Here is a 19,786-nt window from a genome sequence, read left to right as displayed (position 1 = left end):
AATGTATCAAAAAATTTGGGGATACATTTTATGCAGCTTATTGATAAAATACATTCATTTCTATAAAAGTAATTCATAAACAAAAATCAGATGATTTGAGTATTCTGATTCTAGAATAAGTCTTCAATCATATACTACAATGATTCTAATGAGCTGAATTTCCAGTGAATGTTCAAGGGTTAACATCTTAGTTATAAAATAACCTCAAAATTTCTTCCTTACATTCATGTCATTTCTTCATATTACTGTAGGAAATTTTAAATAAAATACTCAGGTAGTAAAATTAAGAACAACTAGATGTGGATTACAATGAGGAGGGAGGAAAGAGAACCTGGGATGATTCCACATTTCAAAAACTTACACAAAAATTAGCTTGTAATACAAAGCTCTTACACATGGAACGACTAGGAACTATTTCAAGATTTGGAACTTTAAAATAAACATCCCATCACCTTGGAGTTATCTTTTTATAGATATGATCTCTTTCCTCAGTTTAGATAGAAATACTATCATTTATAAGTAATTCAGAATTTTCCCTAAATTTTCAACAATGGGTAAACACAAACATTCTAAAACTTAACTTTTATTCTTACTGCTGATTGGAGAAATTGATAATGAGTGGGATAACAGGAGAAAATCCATAAAAGATATAATCCTTGCTTACAAAAACTCAGGTATTAGGATTTTACAAAGGAATCATTCAGTTATTTTAAAGGATATAAACATTTCTACCTGAATTCTACCAGTTTCAATGAAATCTCCCAACCCAGTTCCTATTCACCATCACAAACTGAAACAATGGTTTCCCTTTGCTGATTTTTGTTTCAGTGACAAATGCAAACTATTCTCTAGGTCATTCAAGTAAGACAAAGTTCACTTCTAATTCTGATTTCCCTTAGTTACTATGAATCACCAGAGGCAGTTTTTTCCCTTTCCATTTTAACTAATAGTAGTCCAAATTACTGTAATCACACATAGATATGTAACAGCCTCAAAACTGGTCTCTCAATCTCCAGACTCTTCGACTTGGTTTATATGTCTATATGTTTATACTCCAAAAATGCCATTCACTGGTCAGTAGCTTTTTGTTTTCTGTTTTGTTTTTGTTTTTCCAGTATTGGAGTTTGAACTTAAGGCCTTTCACTTGCTAGGATGACACTCTAACTCTTGAGCCAGGCTCAAGCCATGCTTTTTTGGAGATGGAGTATAATGGAATTTTCTGCTTCTGATCAGTAACATCAAGATTCTTTTTTAAAATTAATTCTTAGCATTGAAGAACAAAAGTCATTCCATAGAGGGATGCTGATCCTTGATGAAGTCCCTTTCAAACAAAATATGAACTGTATATATACCTTGTTAGGTGTTCAAGGGTCCTGAGCTACACAAAGGTGTACTACAGTTACCTACCTACACATTAATGTGAACTAGTGACTTTGACTAGTATTCTCAATGAATAAAATGTATTGTTAAGCTTTTATTTTCCCAACTCACCTAGTAGGTTGTAAATTGACTGAAACAGGATTGAATGGAAGCATGTATTAAACACGCATTGCTTCCATTGGAGAGGAGAGTTACAATAATGAAGAAAGGTAACTAAAATATTATTGTTTTGGGTTGGAATTATAGACACAAACTTGTGAAATTATGAAAAATTCTTAGTTCTGTCTTCTGAAAGCTTAAGAGTAGCACTAGATATAAAAGATACAAACTGAAGTGCTCAAAGACCAAAACTCAAATTGCCTGCTACTTATTATCAAATGGTTCACAGAATAATATGTATGCAAGTATATGCGTATAGCATTGTACAATATACATATGTGCATAGATGTATATATTCATATAAAGACACATATATATACTTGTATATGTTTAGGTATATAAATTCATAATCTAAAATATGTAAATATAATATCTATAGTTTATAAATATAAAAGGAATAATGAAAAGGCAATAATAAAATTATCAGTGGTGGCCATAGCAACCTATGGCCACCTATGGTGAGGAAAGGATGAACAAACATAGTAGATTTGGGAGCAGTAAAACTATTTTCTATGATACTATATCAATGGATACATTATCAGTATACATTTCTTAGAACTCACACTTCAATAACAATATGCCAATATTAGCTCTTCAATTGTAACAATTGTTGTACCACATTAATGCAAATAATGTCAATAATAGGTAAAAATGAGTCTACGCAGGGCAACTACAGGAATTCTAATTTTAGCCCAATTTTTTTCACACTTAATATGCTCTAATAATCTATTAATAATCTATTAATTAAAATAGGTCCACACAAGCAGAAAAAGAAGGAACCTAAAGCTAGAGTTAATGCCAAATGGTACAACTTTTTTTTTAAATGAACAATAAAACTGAGCATGGTGACTCATGTTTGTAATCTCAGACAATTATACCTAGGAAAGATTATTCCTTGACTTAAGATTACACACATTAATTTTTAGATATAAAATAATTATTTTTTCCCAAATGTTACCATACACATTAGCTATTTTTCTCTCAATGGTCTTATTTGACAAAAAAAAAAAAAAAATGGTGAAATCTGTCTATTAGAAATTTTACTGGTCTATAAAATTTAAAAATCTGGAAAAATGTTGACATAGAAGATTAAAACAATTCATCCATTTTCTAACACAAAGACCCATTAAAAACAATTCTACCATTCAAAAGTCCTCTTCTCGGGCTGGGAAGGTGCCTCAGTGGTAGAGCGCTTGCCTTGCATGCTCAAGGCCCTGGGTTCGATTCCTCAGCACCACATAAGCAAAAAGAAAAAGCCGGAAGTGGCGCTGTGGCTCAAGTGGTAGAGCGCTAGCCTTGAGCTGAAGAGCTGAGGGACAGCGCCCAGGCCCAGAGTTCAGGCCCCACGACCGGACCCAAAAAAAAAAAAAAAGTCCTCTTCTCTAGTGTCTTTACCAGCTTCAAACTACAAGGTTGAATAAACTTTCAATTTCCTTTATGACTCTTCTAAATCCTTCTTTTACTTTATCTAAAATCTACCTAAAATCAGAAAGTTTTTCCTTATCACTGAAGCCTACATTTATCGTTTCTTACTCTGAATATCTCAAACATCTCTAATGTCTTAGCTTACTCAGCCCAAGCAACCTATAAAAAACTGACAATGAGGATTCTTTTAAGAGACACATCAGTATATTTTAGGAGAATGGAAACTTCCAACATTGGAAATTTAAAATTGTATTTTAAAAAGTCCTTCCAGGAGGCTGAGATCTCAGGATCACTGTTCAAAGCCAGCCGAGCAGGAAAGTCTGTGAGACTCTTATCTCCAATAAACCACTAGAAAACCGGAAGTGGTGCTATAGCTCAAGTGACAGAGTGCTCACCTTGAGCTGAAGAGCTGAGGGACAGGGCCCAGGCCCAGAGTTCAAGCCCCACGACCGACCAAAAAAAAAAAGGTCTTTCTAGGGTTGGAATTGTGGATTAGTGGTAGAATGCTAGCCTAGCATGCATGAAAACCTGGGTTCAATTCCTCAGTACCACAGAAAAAGCCAGGAGTGGCATTGTGTGGCTCAAGTGGTAGAGTGCCAGCCTTGAGCAAAAGAAGCTCAGGGACAGTACCCAGGCCCTGAGTTCCACCCCAGGACTGGCAAAAAAAAAAAAAAAAAAAAATCCATACCTTAGACGAAAAGTATTCATGATTATCTTTTAATAAAAATTACATTTGTCTTCTTGAGCTTCTTTTATGGAATAAAGGAATATTTATTACATAGGAATAGATTAAACCTTAATAATCATACTATTTGCTGGGCGCTGGTGGCTCACACCTGTAATCCTAGCTACTCAGGAGGCTGAGATCTGAGGATCACAGTTCAAAGCCAGCCTGGGCAGGAAAGTCCATGAGACTCTTATCTCCAATAAGCCACCAGAAAACTGAAAGTTGCACTGTGGCTCAAATGGTAGAGTGCTAGCCTTGAGCTGAAGAGCTGAGGAACTCAACACCCAGGCCCAGAGTTCAAGCCCCATGACTGACAAAAAATAAATAAATAAATAAATAATCATATTATTTATCTTAAGAATTGCCATGAAACCTAAAATGTTCCTGATTCATGTTCAGTTGTACAGTCCAAGGATTTAATTTCAAAACAAGTCATTTCAAATGCAACTATAATATGCAGAGGCATTTTTGAAAATAATATATTGTAAGAATGCAAATGTTGCAAAAAAGTTAACATACTTGTGCTTAACTTTAGCCGAATGGGCAGCAACCAAAATTTGATTTAAAAAAAAAAAAAAAAAGTTAGCCTAAATATAGTCTTACTAACCTGTTTGTTGTTCTCTGCCATGGAAAGCTGTAATGCCAAAAGCATGGAGTCTGCACCACATAAAGTAGTTCTTTCAGAGTTACAAAGAGCATGCCAATTCCTTCTAAACTCTTTAATCATATCCAAGACAGAGGTCTGATTAAGCACAGCCATTCTCTTAAAGTAGAACAGAACAGAACAGAACACAATGATAAAGTACTTTAATTGGAAATTAACATTTGACATGTGTAAGCCAGCACAGTTAAAGAAAAACAAGTAGTGGAGAAGAGGTCATTTCATATTTACCAAGATTGTTTTTAATTAAATTTAGGAAAACAGAATAATACAATTTCAGCCCAATCATATTTTCCTCTACTTTATTTTTCTTAAGCCAAATCTTTTGAAATAACAAAAATCCAACCTTCAATTTTGAAAATTCACCCAAAACAGACATGCAAATTCTGCAAATTTATAATTATAGACACAGACATCACTAATTAAAGCTGGATTTTAAAAGTATTTATTTGAATACATGATAGTGTCTGTAGTGATTGAAAGAAAAAAAAAAAGCCAATTTCCTCCCATCCCTACACTCTCACAAAAGAAGTAGTCTATTTTTCCAATCATTTGATCTAGGGCCAGTTTTGTGACTTGATTTGACCAATAGAACGTGACGAGAATAATATAATGAAAATTCTGAACCTAGGCCATACAAAGTCTGTGCAGAAGAATTAATACAAGCAGGAATGATTTCCATCCTTTAAGCTAAAGTCTAGGAACTTGAGTTTCAGGAAGATTTCCAATAAGCCGCTCATGTGCTGAACTGTTGGTATAAATAATATAGTCTATGCTAGAATTTTGGTACATACCACATTGGGCATACTTGTATATTTAGCCCCCAATAAAAACCCTGGCACCAAGTTTCTAATACACTTCCTTGACAGACAACATTTCACCCAGGTGGTCATAACCTGTTGCTGAAGAAATTAAACATGACCTATGTGACCAGAGTGTGTCTATTCCCCCTAGACTTTGCTCCACATGCCTTTTCCCTTTACTGATGTATCTTTTTGCTATAATAAACCATAGGCATAACTATAACTATTTGCTGAGTACTATAGTCATCCTATTTGGACTGGTCATTTTAATATATATCATTTGTTTTTATTAGCATATATTGGTGGTACAATTGGAGGTCTCATTCCAGTATTTCAAAACATATATAAAATATCCTCTGATCATTCCTCCCTCATTCCTCTTCTCCCCCATAATTGAAACAATGTCAACAGGATTCATTATGTTTTCATATATTCATGTAAAGTATTTAAACCATATTTACATTCCGTCCATTCTCTCCATTGGCTCTCTCTCTCTCTCTCTCTCTCTCTCTCTCTCTCTCTCTCTCTCTCTCTCTCTCTCTCTCTCTCTCTCTCTCACTTACTGGTACCCAGCATTGTTGTTTTTTGTTAGGCTTATGTTAATTCCACAAAGGGATTTCACTATCATTATTTCACACATTCATCAATTACACATTAGTCAGATGAACCTATTCTATTGCTCTCTTTCCACATCCTAGGAGGTGATCTTGAGGACTTCCCAACACAAAACCTTGAAGCCTCAATTCTCACTTTCCTGCTGCTTGGAGCTAGATGTACGAAGTCCAAGGTAGCCTGCTAAAGAGCAGATGGGAGGAGAACCACAGCACACCAGGTGACAATGAATACCAATACACAGGCATGTGAATGAGGGAGGCTACCTTACACTATGTACCCTTAGTCTACCTGCCAGATAAACTTCAACAAGAACAAATTACAGGCAAGAAAAACAGAAAAGAATCATCTGACCTAGTCCAACCCGAATTGCTGACCTACAGAATCATACACAAATAAATGTTATTTTTACATCCAGTAAGGTTTTTTTTTGTTTGTTTTCTTTTTGGGAGTTTTGTTTTTTGGTGTCAGTCTTGGGGCATGAACTCAGGGCCTGGGTGCAATACCTGAACTTTGCTCCTCAAGGCTAGCACTCTACCACTTGAACAACAGCTCTACTTATGGCTTTTTAGAGATAAGAGTCTCAGAGATTTTCCTGCCCAGGCTGGCTTCAAACTACGATCCTCAGAATATCAATCTCCTGGGTAGCTAGGATTACAGGCATGAACACCTGGCTACAGCCACTAAGTTTTGAGGAAGTTTGTTACATAACCATTGATATCCAATATAACAGCTAACATGTAGGGGCTACTTGGTGTCCATACTTTTCAAATTTCACAAGTGTCCTACTGAAGTGGCCCTATTCTTCTTATTTTGCATCTAAAGAAAATAATGTCCCATGTCATTCTGTTAGTAAATGACCAAGCAAACATAAGTCTTCAAGTTGGGATTCTAAATCTCTATACTTCAGAACTTCTCCTGATACAGGCAAGTCTTTTCAAATAATCTGATGTAGTGCCAATATTTTATACACCCAAACCTCAACAGGGCAACCAATTCCTTTCTGAATTTACCAACATACCTGCCAAGTTATTTTCTTTTCTTTCAACTACCTGTTTCCAGCATGCCCATATATTTCCATCCCATTTACTGATTCCTTCTGTTATTTCTTTCTTCTACTTAATGTAGCATAAACAGAATTCTAGATGTTTACAAGGCATTTGAGTTTTGTACAATGAAGAAAAATGGCATATGTCATTAACAAAACAATGATTTGGGTCACAGACATAATCTGTGATACAATGTAAACATAAAGGTAGAAGACCACAAATGAAGCACCAACTTCCTAATCTTTGCCTGAAATAAATTTTTAACAATGGACTATTGTTAGTATTTTAAGGTATTAATGAGTTTACATTGCTATCAATTAAAGTTCACCTAGAAGAGATCATTCTGAATCTTTATTCTAACCACTTACTAGCTATGAAATCTTGGTCAAGTTATATCACTTCTATCTCAGATTCCTTGTAGTGAAAATGGAAATGGTTACATAAAAATAAGGAAAGCTTTTAGAAGTGCCTGATACATTTAGAAAACACATTAGCTATTATCATGCATTATCAGTTTGTTGATGCTGGGGTTTTTTTTGTTATTAAATTTGAAGGATCTTTACTATCTGTGACAGAAAACCAAGAGTCTCATCTAGGAATTATCAGACCTTTTCGAAAGGTTTAACAAGTACTAAATATTTGAGATATATAAGGCATATAGTCTATGAAAGTATGAAAGTAACCGGAATAACACATAAACAAATGATCATAGTTGTGTTCTAGCAAAGTTTATTAATAAATATTGAAATGGGTTTTTCATGTACTTTTCATGTATGCCACAAAATATGGTTCCTTCATTCTATTCCCAGCTATTTGAACATATAAAGTACATTCTTAGGTAAGGTCCTGGCTGCCCACAAACAATGCAACTGTTTTCCAACCTGGAGTATAATCCCATTTCTGCCAATACCTCCTTTAGTATAAACCTAGAAAATAGGCTTTATATCTGGCTGTCCAAGTAGAAGTATCATCACATAAAAAACAGAACTACGACTCATCCTTTCTACATACCTTCCAGCCTGATGTGAGAAGTCAAACACTGAATATGCAAGCTCTGAATGGCCAGCAGCACTTTACAAAACACGACAGGTGACAGCAGTAATACACACTTGTTTTTAGAAACTGGATTCCAAGATGCACTAGAAAAGAATTGCTGACAGGAAATTGTCACTTGGTGAAAACGTGAGATGAGTTTAAGAACTACACTTTCCCCACCCAGCACCCTTCCCTTCACTAATTAGACGTTATGAAATCTCTCTGATGGGCATAAATTTCTTCATCTGTATAATAGGGAAGATATGTTCCTAATAGAATGGCAAGAATCTTAGTGAAAGAAGTATATATTGCCAGGCAATCAGTAAATACAAAATAAAAAGTGTGGGGGGGCGGTGGGGGAGGGGACTGGGAATGTGGTCAGTGGTAGAGTGCTTGCCTAGCATGCTTGAAGCCCTGGGTTCGATTCCTCAGCACCACATACACAGAAAGATCCAGAAGTGGCGCTGTGGCTCAAGTGGTCGAGCACTAGCCTTGAGCAAAAGAACCTTAGGGACCGCACCCAGGCCCTGAGTTCAAGCCCCAGGACTGGCAAAAAAATAAAAATAAATAAAAAAAAAGGGGAAAACTTTTTTTAAAAAGTAGCAGGGGATTCCACTTTTGTCCTAAATACTCCTTGGGATGAGGATATAACATCAAGTAAGGAAAGGGAAATTGCGGGATGGGAGTCTGCACACGTCGTGAGAACAGAACCTTAGTTTCACGCCTATTTAGTGGTCTTCACACAGGCTCTTGCTGGGCCTCCGTCAACCAATCGGCGGCCTATCGGCCAAGACCTTCCCGCTCCAGCACCAGACACTACCAACGAAATCTGCCCAAAGTTCCCACGTTGAAAGTGGGGCTGTGGCCAGAACGCTAGCATTGAGCAGAAAAGCTCGGGGCCAGCGCGCAGACTCTGAGTTCAAGGCCCATGCCCGACTCAATAAGTTCCCACCAAACCACCAACCCAGGCAGGCAGATATCACTTTCCTCCCATCCAAACACCTTTACAAGCTACCTCTTGTCGCCACTCCCAGTGAGGCAGGCAGGCTGGAAAGAGGCTGGCGGGACTCACCCGGCTCAAAGATGCCCGGGGAGAAGCCAACTCCGCTGAGGAAGGCTCCAGACGTGCGGCTGGAGGGCCCAAGTCTCTCCGTCGCCGCGGTTTACATTTCAAATCTCGCGGGAGGGTCCGGGAACCAATCACCGCGCTCGCCCTTCGACCCGGAAACAGAACCGGGATGCGCGCCGCGGCTTCTCACAGCCCAGACTGACAGCCCAGTGGTGACTTCCGGCCTTCTGCGGTGCGTATTGTACCTGGACACCCCACACACACACACATACCCCGCCCCAGGGCCTGGCAGCTTCGCTCCCGGAGGCCACGCGCCCCAGTATCTATCTCGGGGCGTCCTTCTCGTTCACCTCGGGTTCATGGAGATGGGAGCGGGATGCCGAGGGACGCCGTCGGCTCGAGGCGAGGCTCCTGGCGGCCCTCCGTGCCCAGGAGGCCTTGTGGATGTTAATAACGCCAGGTTTAGTGAGGGGCTGGCGCCCGAGTGTCCGACCTCGAATCGCTAGTGGTGACCGCCTCACCTGCCGGTCAGCTGGACACGTGTCCACTCGGGGATGCTTCCACCTGAAGGTTACTAGCTCCCCCGAGACGGGACCCTTCTGAGTCTCAGTGGACACTCAGGGGCCACATGGTGATGTGTGTGTACTTGAGCCCAATTCTTGGCCCAGCTCTTGTGTAAAATCGTTAATAATAAACCACTCAGATTCTTAATTCTACGGAAATACAACTTCCAGCGTATACAGATGGCCTTGACGGGATAGTTGAAGTTTTCGTGCCTGGCATTTTTGCTTGGAGCTAGTGAACTCTGGGCCTGGGCACTATCCACAGCGCCACTCTCGACTTTTTCTGTTTATGTGGTACTGGGGAATCGAGCCTACGGCTTCACGCTTGCTAGGCAAGCATTCTACCCACTAAGCCACATTGCCAGCCCCTAGTACCTGGTTTTATGAATAACCTTTTTTCTTTTTTTTTGGTCGGTCGTGGGGCTTGAACTCTGGGCCTGAGCACTGTCCATCAGCTCTTCAGCTCATGGCGAGCGCTCTACCACTTGAGCTACAGCGCCATTTCCATGACTAACTTTTTGTCACACATGTTGGCACTCCCATTTCTCATCCTGAGTCATAACTATCCCTAGATAAAGGCTTTTTTTTTTGTAGCGCCGTTGCCCAACATACAAATTTTCAGATCCTGATCCTGCTTGTAAGTTTGACAAATTCTTAAAACCTTAAAATCTTTACTGTTATATTTAAGTGCTATCAGTAGTACCGCATTTGTGCAAATATTCAACGTGATAATGTCAGTAAAATGGCAAACATGCCATTTACAAATAATGCTCTGTAAATATTGTTAAATTTTGATATGAGTATATTTTCTGTTAAAATAGCTACATTTTTCAAATGCTATATATTTTAAACAGAATTTTACAGTGTTACAATTGTGGCTGTCACAAATGTGGAAAAGGGGAAAGCTGTGGAGCAGGTACTAAACTGTTCATAATTAGGTTAATTTTTGTTTTCTTGAAGCCTCTGTCATTTGATAAATCCTTTTACTTTCTGTTGAACTGTATGTGACATTGCCAATTCCCAACCATGTTTTGATTCATTTTTTAAAAAATTACTATCACTGACCTGGGAATGTGGCTTAGTGGTAGAGTGCTTGCCTAGCATGCATGAAGCTGTGGGTTCTATTCCTCAGTCCCACATAAACAGTAAAATCCAGAAGTGGCTCTGTGGCTCAAGTGGTAGAATGCTGCTAGCTTTGAGCAAAAGAAGCTCAGGGGCAGTACCAAGCCCTGAGTTCAAGCCCCAGGATTGGCAAAAAAATAAAAACTACTATCACTGACCATTGTAATTGTATTTGTGTTGTAATCCACAGTTTTCTCACATTATCCAAAAGGCATTTTATTCATTCAACTGCTGAAGTTTTGACATACAAGATGAAGCAAGATGCTGCAAGAAATACTGCTACCTACACTGTGGATTGTGAAGATTATGTGCATGTGGTAGAATTTAATCCCTTTGAGAGTGGTGATTCGGGAAGTTTAATTGCATATGGTGGCAATAATTATGTAGCTGTTGGCATGTGTACATTCCAGGTTAGTCTACAAACTACCACTTAATAGCAATGAAGATAATTCACTGATTAAGAAAAATCTATACAAACCTAAAATATATTTGGATTGAGTTTGTGTTTAAAAAAAGAAATTAACACCCACACAGAGACATTACCATTAATATATGATTGTGATTTGTGCAAATTTTTCATAGATAGTAGAAAAGAAGAGCCTGAAGCTTCTCTTTTGCCTTGTGATTAGTAATAGAATATTCTAGTCATTAAAATCAATGAGTAATTGCACACTGGTATATGTGGAAAAAAATAGTGTGAGACTAAAAATGATCTCCAAGGAAAATTGCAGGTCTCATATTTATCTTTCCTATTAATCTACTTTCAATTTTTTTTTTCATCTAAAGCTTATGTTTAGAATATCCGAAATCTTGAGGTCATATTAACAGAGCAGACAGTCCAGCATGTGAGAGCATGAATTCTGGAGCCAAAATGTCTACAGTTCTAAATGCACCTCTTAACCATACAATTTAATATCTTTTCTATAAATATGAGGAAAATAATGCTCAATACAGTTTTGTAGGAATGTAAGTTAGTATTTGTAATGTTCCTAGAAGTCATGTGACACATAATCTCTATGGATTTGTTTTGTTGTAGCTTTTGTTGATACAGGCAGTTGTGATAGTCAGACTTACAAATATTCATCAAAATAACATTCTTCTAAGTAAGTCCATGTCAAATTTTCCCACAGAAAACTAGACCATATATGAGAGAAGATCAACAAATTAGGTTTAACTATAAAAGACAAGAAAAAAAAAAAAACAAGGCAAATATTTAAGGCCCCATGTTACTAGGAGCTCCCATATAAATCAACACTCTCTTTCCAGAGGAAATAATATATTTGAAAATGAATTTTAGAGTAGTATTAAAATGTTTTAAAGTGTTACGTGAGACAGGTTCTTAGGACTTTGTTACTTGTATCACTATTTGCAATTGCTGCTTGTAGTGCTGTAAGACCGGTACTAAATCTGCTTCTTTGTGTGTGTTCACCTAGTACAGATCAGTTATGGACAGATATTTGCCCTCATTGAATCAAACTTACTCTGTATGGTTCCAGAGACAGAGTTCCAGAGCAAATGAGTAGAATTTACATGGACCCAGTCTTTGGGTTAATGTTACACACTCTTAACACTGTTTCCCAAGTGAAGGCAATCAGAAATGGTTTTTGCAGATTGTTCTGCTATTGGTGAAAGCATTAGATAGAAGAGTCAGACTAGACTAGATAAACTCCAGTTTTGTCTAACTGAAGTTCTGTATTTGGCCTTAAAGGGGTGTGGTAGAAGACCTACCAGTTAAAAACCTTTGAATAGCACTTCCACCACCCTGACTGTGCCCCAACGTCAGATTGTTGGAGCTTTGTAGAATCATTCCTCTTACGACAAATTTTCCGAAGTCTCTTAATTTCCTGTCTATACAGTAATACCTACACCCCAAATTGAACCCAAAATAGCATTCATCTCTGCCTATACCACACATACAGTCTGCTCTTTTTGTTGGCTCAATAGCAGATAGTGGTGCCAGGAAAAAAAGGTTTCACACTAATACATAAAAACTCAAACTATGTAGTACCTGTTATGCCTATGACCATCCAATAATCTTCATATAATTTGGGTAAAAGAATATAGGGCCTAATTTTTACCACTTCAGTTTGAATAGAAAAATAATTTTTATTTTTATGTAAAAGCTCTTTAGAAGATTTGATTTATCAAGTGTAGAAAAAGTAGATGTTACCCAGACTATTAAATTACTATGCCTAAACTTATTTTTAAAATTCTTTAGTTATTGCTGTCTTGGCATATCTGGGTGTTATGTGTGCAGCTGTTAAAAACAAAAATTAAGAAATAACAAAATGTAGCAATATTTTTTTCATCTGCACAAGTTACTCTCAAAATGTTTCTGAATTAATGGAGAAAGATGTGTGGAGTATTTGTAAAACAACTTGTTAGGATTTCAGAGTCTGTTTTAGAAAACAGTCAAGGCATGATGGGTGATGGTGGCTCACACCTGTAATCCTAGCTATTCAGGAGGCTGAGATTTGAGGATCCTGGTTCAAAGCCCAGGCAGAAAAGTTGTGAGACTCTTATCTCCAATTAACCACCAGAAAACCGGAAGTGCACTGAGGCTCCAAGTGGTAGAGCACTAGCCTTATGCTGAAGAGCTCAGGAACAGTGCCCAGGCCCAGAGTTCAAACCCCATTACCGACAAAAAAAAAAAAGAAAAGAATAATCAAGATATGTACTGGATTTTATGAGAGTACATATTATGTAACATGCATTTACATTAAGGGTAAATTCTTAGAACAGTCCTTCAGGTAAACCTGTCAACATAGATAGATATTCTACTATATATCAACTTTCACCTGCTTTGTATTTTTTTTCTTGGAAGTTTTTTTGACTGTTATTATAAAAGTGATGTATAGAGGGGTTACAGTTATATAAGTCAAGTAATAAGTACACTTCTTTTTTTTCTTTTAATAAGTTTTTTATGGTGACAATACTGTACAGAGGGGTTACAGTTACATGAGCAAGGTAATGAGTACATTTCTTATCAAGCATTGTTTCCTCCTCTTTTTCTCCTTCCATCCCTTCCCTCCCACCCTCAACTATACTCCCCCACTTCCCTGTAAATACACTTCTTTTGGACAATGTCACCTCTTCTGTCACTCTCTTCCAGTTTTTCCCTCCTGTTCCCACCCACAAGTTGTATAGTGTATTTTCAACATAGTGTCTGTCTAGTGAGTACCATTGCTGCATCTGTTTTTTGTCCCTCCATTTTCTTGAAAATTTTATAATACCATACCTCTTATAAAAGATAAATCAGTTTTCTAATAGGGAAAATTCCTTGGGCAAAGTTGTTATGAACATTTTTGCTCTAATCTTTAGACCCAATTCAAAAATCAATTTAAATAACAAAAATTATATTTTTATTTTTAATTGTAATATTTAATACTTATAAATATGCATTTTAGCCTGGCATCTGTGGTTCACATCTGTAATCCTAGCTACTTAGGAAACTAAGATCTGAGGATTGAAGTTCAAAGCCAGTTCAGGCAGAAAAGTCTGAGGACTCCATCTCTAAAATAACCAGCTAGGGGCATGGTTCAAGTGGTAAGGTTTCAGCCAAGCAAGCTGAGCAAGCATGAGGCCCTGAGTTCAAACCTCAATATCAGCAAAATAATAATAGTAACAATAATGTTATCTCTATAAGGCAGAAAGAAAAGTAATAAAGAGCAGACTCCTGTATACTCTATATTCATCAGTGTCTAGCCTAAGAAATGTGGAACACATGTAGATCTTTGGAAAACTCTTGTATATACTTGCCTTACTGACTTCCTTTCTCATCCCCAAGAAGAAACTATGTCAGAAATTTTGTGTTGATGTCAGAGAAGTTTTTTGTTTTCTTTTGGTGCTAGAGATCAAACTCAGGGCTTTGTACATGCAAGAGAAGTGCTCTATACTGAACGACATCCCTATGTAGTTTACGTTTATGATTCCTTGTTTTTCTTTGTAATCTTGCCCCTGTATAGGTGCACTAAACTAATATGTTTTGTGTTTTATTGTTTTTTTTTTATTGTGAAAATACTGTACAGAGGGGTTACAATTACATGGGCAAGATAATGAGTACATTTCTTATGAAGCATTGTAGCCTCCTCCTTTGTTTCCCCTTCCCATCCCTTCCCTTCCACCCCCCACCCCCCCAATATGTTTTGTTTTATGTTTTAAACTTTATACTGATGGTATTCTGTATTTTGTTCATCTATACTCTATTACTATTGCTTAACATTATATTTGTGAGATTCCTTGATGTTAAATTTCATTTATTCCTGCCACTATGTCATATATGACCATGCCACAACTTATCCACTCCAATATTGTTGGGTATTATAGATATTTTTTGTTTTCTAACATGGAAACCATCGTCAATATACATATTCTTGCCATGTTCTCATACCTCATCCTTTAGGGTTTTTCTTCCTTGATAAAGTTTTATATCTGATTTCTCTTTTTAGTGTTACTAAAGACTTTTTTTGTCTGTTGTCAGGCTTGAACTCGGCCTGGGGCCTGACCTTGAGCTTTTTAATTTATTTTTCTTTGCCAGTCCTGGGGCTTGAACTCAAGGCCTGGCTACTGTCCCTGAGCTTCTTTTTACTCAAGGCTAGCACCCTACCACTTGAGCCACAGTGCCACTTCGGGATATTTCTGTCTGTATGGTACTGAGGAATTGAACCCAGGGCTTCATGCATGCTAGGCAAGCACTTTACCACTAAGCCACATTCATCCCTGTCCCTGAGCTTTTGTGCTTAAGGCTAGATTTCTACCACTTTGAGGCACAGTACCAATTCCAGTTTTCTCATGATTAATTGTCAATAAGAGTCTCACAAACTGTCCTGCCTGAACTGGCTTTGAACTACTATCCTCAGATCTCAGCCTTTTGAGTAGCTATGATTAAAAACATGAGCCACCAGCACATGGCTCATATCATAGATATTTTAGACTTTGCCAAGCACTTAAGGTCTCTGTTACATATTACTCTTTTTTTTTACAACCACTTAAAAATGTAGAAAAGATTATTAGATCATGAACTATATATAAAGCAAACCATAGGATAGATTTGGTCCTTGAGCCATAGTTTGCCAGCCCTTGATAACAAAAGGGATCTAAAGAATCATTTAGTGAAACTTTATTAATGTATAATGTCTTGGCTTTTGTTTTTCTGAAAACATTTTTAATACAACCTCATTCTTGAGAAATCAGATTTGTTGTGTCTACAATTCTAGTTACTTTCAGCATTTTAAAGATACTAGTTCCTCCTATTGTTTGCTGTTTCTGCTGAGGTGTCAGTTATTGATTTTTGTAATTATTACTGGTAGAAAATCTCTTTTGAAAAGACTTTCTAGCTTTCACTGCTAAAATTGATATTTCCATATATTTGTATGTGTGTTTTCTGAAGAATTACCATATTGCTTCTAGCTGTAGATTTTGTTTTTATCTTGGCTCTGGAGGATTTATTATATTCTAAATGTGGCTACTGGTGCATTCCATATAATATAGAGAATCCTTTGTACTGTCTCTTCAAATACTGACACTTCTTCTTTCCCTCTGTTCACTCCTTCAAATAGTAGAACCTTTCTTTACATCATATTTTTTGTTGAATTTTAATCATTTTTTTATAAATCTAGCTGCATCTAAGATTTTTTATTTCAAATATGATATCTTCATCTTTTGAGGGGTTTCTTTAGCAACTATTCACTTTATTTATTAACTTGCTAGTGTTTTACTGAAATAATTGCATTTTTTTGTGTTTTTTATTGTTTTTGTTGGTCATGGGTCTTCAGCTTTGGGCCTGAGCTCTGTCCTTCAGCTCAAAGTTAGAGCACTACCACTTGAGCCACAGTACCACTTCCGGTTTTCTGGTGGTTTATTAGATAAGAGTTTCACAGCCGTTCCTCCCTGGGCTGGCTTGGAGCTACAATCCTCAGATCTCAGCCTCCCTAGGATTACAGGCGTGAGCCACTGGCACCTGGCAAATAAATGCATATTGTTTTAGGGTACAATGTGATGTTTTGTTACACTGTGTAGAATGAGTAGACATTGTACATCCAAAGAGAAATGTCTATGTTTCTATAAGGTGCTTGGGACTACTATATACATATGGCCACTTTGAAATAAATTTTATTTTCCCATCTTTATAGTGGGAGAACATCTCAGGTTATTGTTCACATTGCCAGAGATAGATGGCTTGTTTTAAAATTCAACTTTTCCTCACTTTTCCAACTATATACACTTGAATGTGTTTTAATAGAATTTGGTGAAAAGATGACTTTAAGACATTTATACCCCTCAGAATGAAATAGTTAACTTAGTATTTTGAATATTCATTTCATGGATTGTACAGCACAGATGAATTACTCATAACATCTTACACATATATAATGCAATATGTAAATGCTGCCTGGAACTCATTGTGGCAGAACTTCCCCCAAGTACTTTCCACATAATCAAGACTTTACTTAGTGTATATTATTATGTTGTCAGCTGATAATGCCTATATAATTCATTTATTTTTTACCGGACACCTGTGGCGCATGCCTGTAATCCCAGCTACTCAGGAGCCTGATAGCTGAGGCGCAGTTCAAAGCCAGCCTGGGCAGGGAAGTCTGTGAGACTCTTACCTCCAATCAACCACCAGAAAACTGGAAGTGGTGCTATGGCTCAAGTGGTAGAGCAGTAGCTTTGAGATGAAGAGCTGAGGGACAGGGCCCAGGCCCAGAGTTCAAGCCCCACAACAGACCAAAAAAAGTTTTTTTATTTACTTTTACTACTCATATAACAAATACCTCATTCTTAGCTTTTCTTAGAGGTTTATATGGTAAGACTTACACAACTTTGTGGGTATTTAAGAGTAGGAGTTGATTTTTGTTTTTCCTATATTGCAAGAGACCAAAGCATGGCCTCTTAGGCAAGCTGAGCTTTATTCTAAACCCTGGAGATAAAATAGTTCAGTCTCACCATCTATTTACCTTTAAATGGTTCAAATGCATTTATGTGACTTCCTGATAAATTTATCAGGAACTTCATTATAATGAAATTTGGACTATTACATTGTTTGTCCTAACATGTACTATGTGTGCTTAGGAGGAAGAAGCAGACATTGAAGGAATTCAGTATAAAACATTACGAACATTTCACCATGGAGTCAGAGTTGATTGCATAGCATGGAGTCCAGAGACAAGACTCGATTCATTGCCTCCAGTAATCAGGTAAGTTTAAAAGTTTCAAGTGCAATATTTATTAATGTCTGTTAAGTAATCCCAAGTCTAATTGTAGGGACTTTTTTCCTTCATGCTTAGATTTTTTTACATTTACTATTGTTTACTGATTTAGCATTATCATCTTTGTGACTTACATATGTAACCGTAGCAGTTATGCCTTGACTGTGTCTGGTCCAAACTAGAAAGCTGATGGCTCACACCACTGTAAACCTAACTACTGAGGAGTCTGAGATCTGAGGATCATGGTTCAAAGCCAACCCAGGCAGGAAAGTCTGAGACTTATTGCCAATAAACTACTCAGAAAAAGCCAGAAGTCATGCTGTGGCCTAAGTAGTAGAGCAGTAGCCTTGAGTACAAAGAGGCTCAGGGATGGCACCCAGGCCATGAGTTCAAGCCCCAGGACCAGCAAAAGCAAAAACAAAAACAACAATAAAAAAAAACACGGCAAAGCTGTTTAACTAAGAGACAACTTTTTTAAAATATAAGTTTTTTATTGTGAAAATACTGTACAGAGGGGTTACAATTACATGAGCAAGGTAATGAGTACATTTCTTATCAAGCATTGTTGCCTCCTCCTTTGTTTTTCCCCTTCCATCCCTTCCCTCCCATCTCCACAAATACACTCCCCCCACTACATAGCATAGGACATAGGACATAGCACCTTGTACATCTCATTGTATCCCTATTTAAACAATTTGTTTTTTCCTTTCCACTCCCCAAATTATACCAACAGCAAATACAGTGAAAACAGGGGTAATACCATGGGGGAGGGACATACAAAGCAAAAAAAAAAATCACGTGGTACCTTATAAATATGTTAGAAACAATAGCAAGAAAGAAAAAACCACTTGTGGCCTTATCTTGGGGTTCATTTCACTTAACATCATCTTATCTGACCTTTTCTGCTTGTCTCAGACATATCCTAGCTCCATATCTTAGCTATGGTAAATAATGCTGCAATAAACTTAGTTGTTTTGGTAGCTTTAGTATGGTCTTCTTTGTGATCATTCGGGTAAATGCCCAAAAGTGGGATTGCTGGGTCATAGAGGAGCTCTATGTGGAGTCTTTTGAGGAACCTCCATACTACTTTCCAAAGTGGTTGAACAAATTTACACTTCCACCAGCAATGCAGTAGGGTTCCCTTCTGGTCACATCCCCTCCAGCATCTGTTGTTATTAGATTTCTTGATTATAGCCATTCTAACTGGGGGAGGTAGTATCTCAATGTTGTTTTTATTTGCATTTCTTTTATGGCTAGAGAGGTTGACCATTTTTTCATGTATCTATTGGCCATTCTTATTTCCCTAAGAGACAATTTTAATACAATAAAATTCTCTTTTCTTAACTGAACAGTTAGGTTTCCACAAATTTAAATACTTTTATAATTCCCTATTAATGTAGCCTTATGTCATCCCAGAAAACTTCATATTCCATCCTTGTTTATCCCTAAGACACACTCACTACCAGGATGTAAGTTTTTGATGCTTCAATCTATATTGATCTATGGCCAGAAATTAGTTTTCCTATTATAGAAATCAATATAGATTGAAGCATCAAAAACTTACATTTTGTGTCTGGAACATAGTTTCTGAGTCTTAACTGGGTTCTTTGAGAAACAGTACCATTCTAGTTGATAACACACTGACATTTCAATCATCAGTAATTGTGAGGACTTTTTGTTTTCATAGAAATGTCTACCTATACCAAAGTTTGAAAATACTCTTTTTGTTCTTAGAAGTTTTTTCAGGTTTTAGCTAACTTAATATTTAATAGCTTTAATTATGAATTATTTGGCTGCTGTTAACATACATATACCCTTGCAAACAGCTGGTATGATGTTCATTTCCTATTTTATTTATTTTTTGTCAGTCATGGGTCTTGAACTCTGGTCCTGGGTGCTGTCCCTGAGCTCATCAGCTTAAGGCTAGCACTCTAGCACTTGAGCCACAGCACCACTTCCAGTTTTCTGGT

General features: G+C 37.2%; 2 protein-coding genes across 6 annotated transcripts in view; one reads left to right on the top strand and one right to left on the bottom strand.

Moving 5' to 3' along the window:
* The window catches only part of Parpbp (PARP1 binding protein), a 49,365-nt gene extending 40,363 nt beyond the window's left edge, over positions 1-9,002 (bottom strand). For 3 of the 4 annotated variants that reach the window (XM_069991404.1, XM_069991422.1, XM_069991432.1), the window contains exons 1-3: positions 8,867-8,996; positions 7,828-7,969; positions 4,299-4,454 (exon numbers count right to left, since the gene is read on the bottom strand). In XM_069991404.1, the coding sequence (XP_069847505.1) occupies positions 4,299-4,451 (153 nt within the window). In that variant the 5' untranslated portion in view covers positions 4,452-4,454; positions 7,828-7,969; positions 8,867-8,996. Of the gene's footprint in view, positions 1-4,298; positions 4,455-7,827; positions 7,970-8,866 lie in introns of all 4 variants that reach the window. The other variant, XM_069991414.1, reaches the window with a different exon arrangement.
* An 84-nt stretch (positions 9,003-9,086) lies between these two features.
* Positions 9,087-19,786, top strand: part of Nup37 (nucleoporin 37) — a 28,309-nt gene continuing 17,609 nt past the window's right edge. Inside the window, exons 1-3 of one of the 2 annotated variants that reach the window (XM_070037143.1) lie at positions 9,087-9,152; positions 10,817-11,015; positions 17,680-17,804. In XM_070037143.1, the coding sequence (XP_069893244.1) occupies positions 10,857-11,015; positions 17,680-17,804 (284 nt within the window). In that variant the 5' untranslated portion in view covers positions 9,087-9,152; positions 10,817-10,856. Of the gene's footprint in view, positions 9,153-10,795; positions 11,016-17,679; positions 17,805-19,786 lie in introns of both variants that reach the window. The other variant, XM_070037137.1, reaches the window with a different exon arrangement.

The sequence above is a fragment of the Dipodomys merriami genome, unplaced genomic scaffold, assembly GCF_024711535.1.
Source record: "Dipodomys merriami isolate MVZ:Mamm:240054 unplaced genomic scaffold, mDipMer1.0.p SCAF_10, whole genome shotgun sequence".
NCBI lineage: Eukaryota > Metazoa > Chordata > Mammalia > Rodentia > Heteromyidae > Dipodomys > Dipodomys merriami.
Note: the sequence above shows the minus strand (reverse complement) of the source record. Positions and strands in the feature narration are given on the sequence as shown.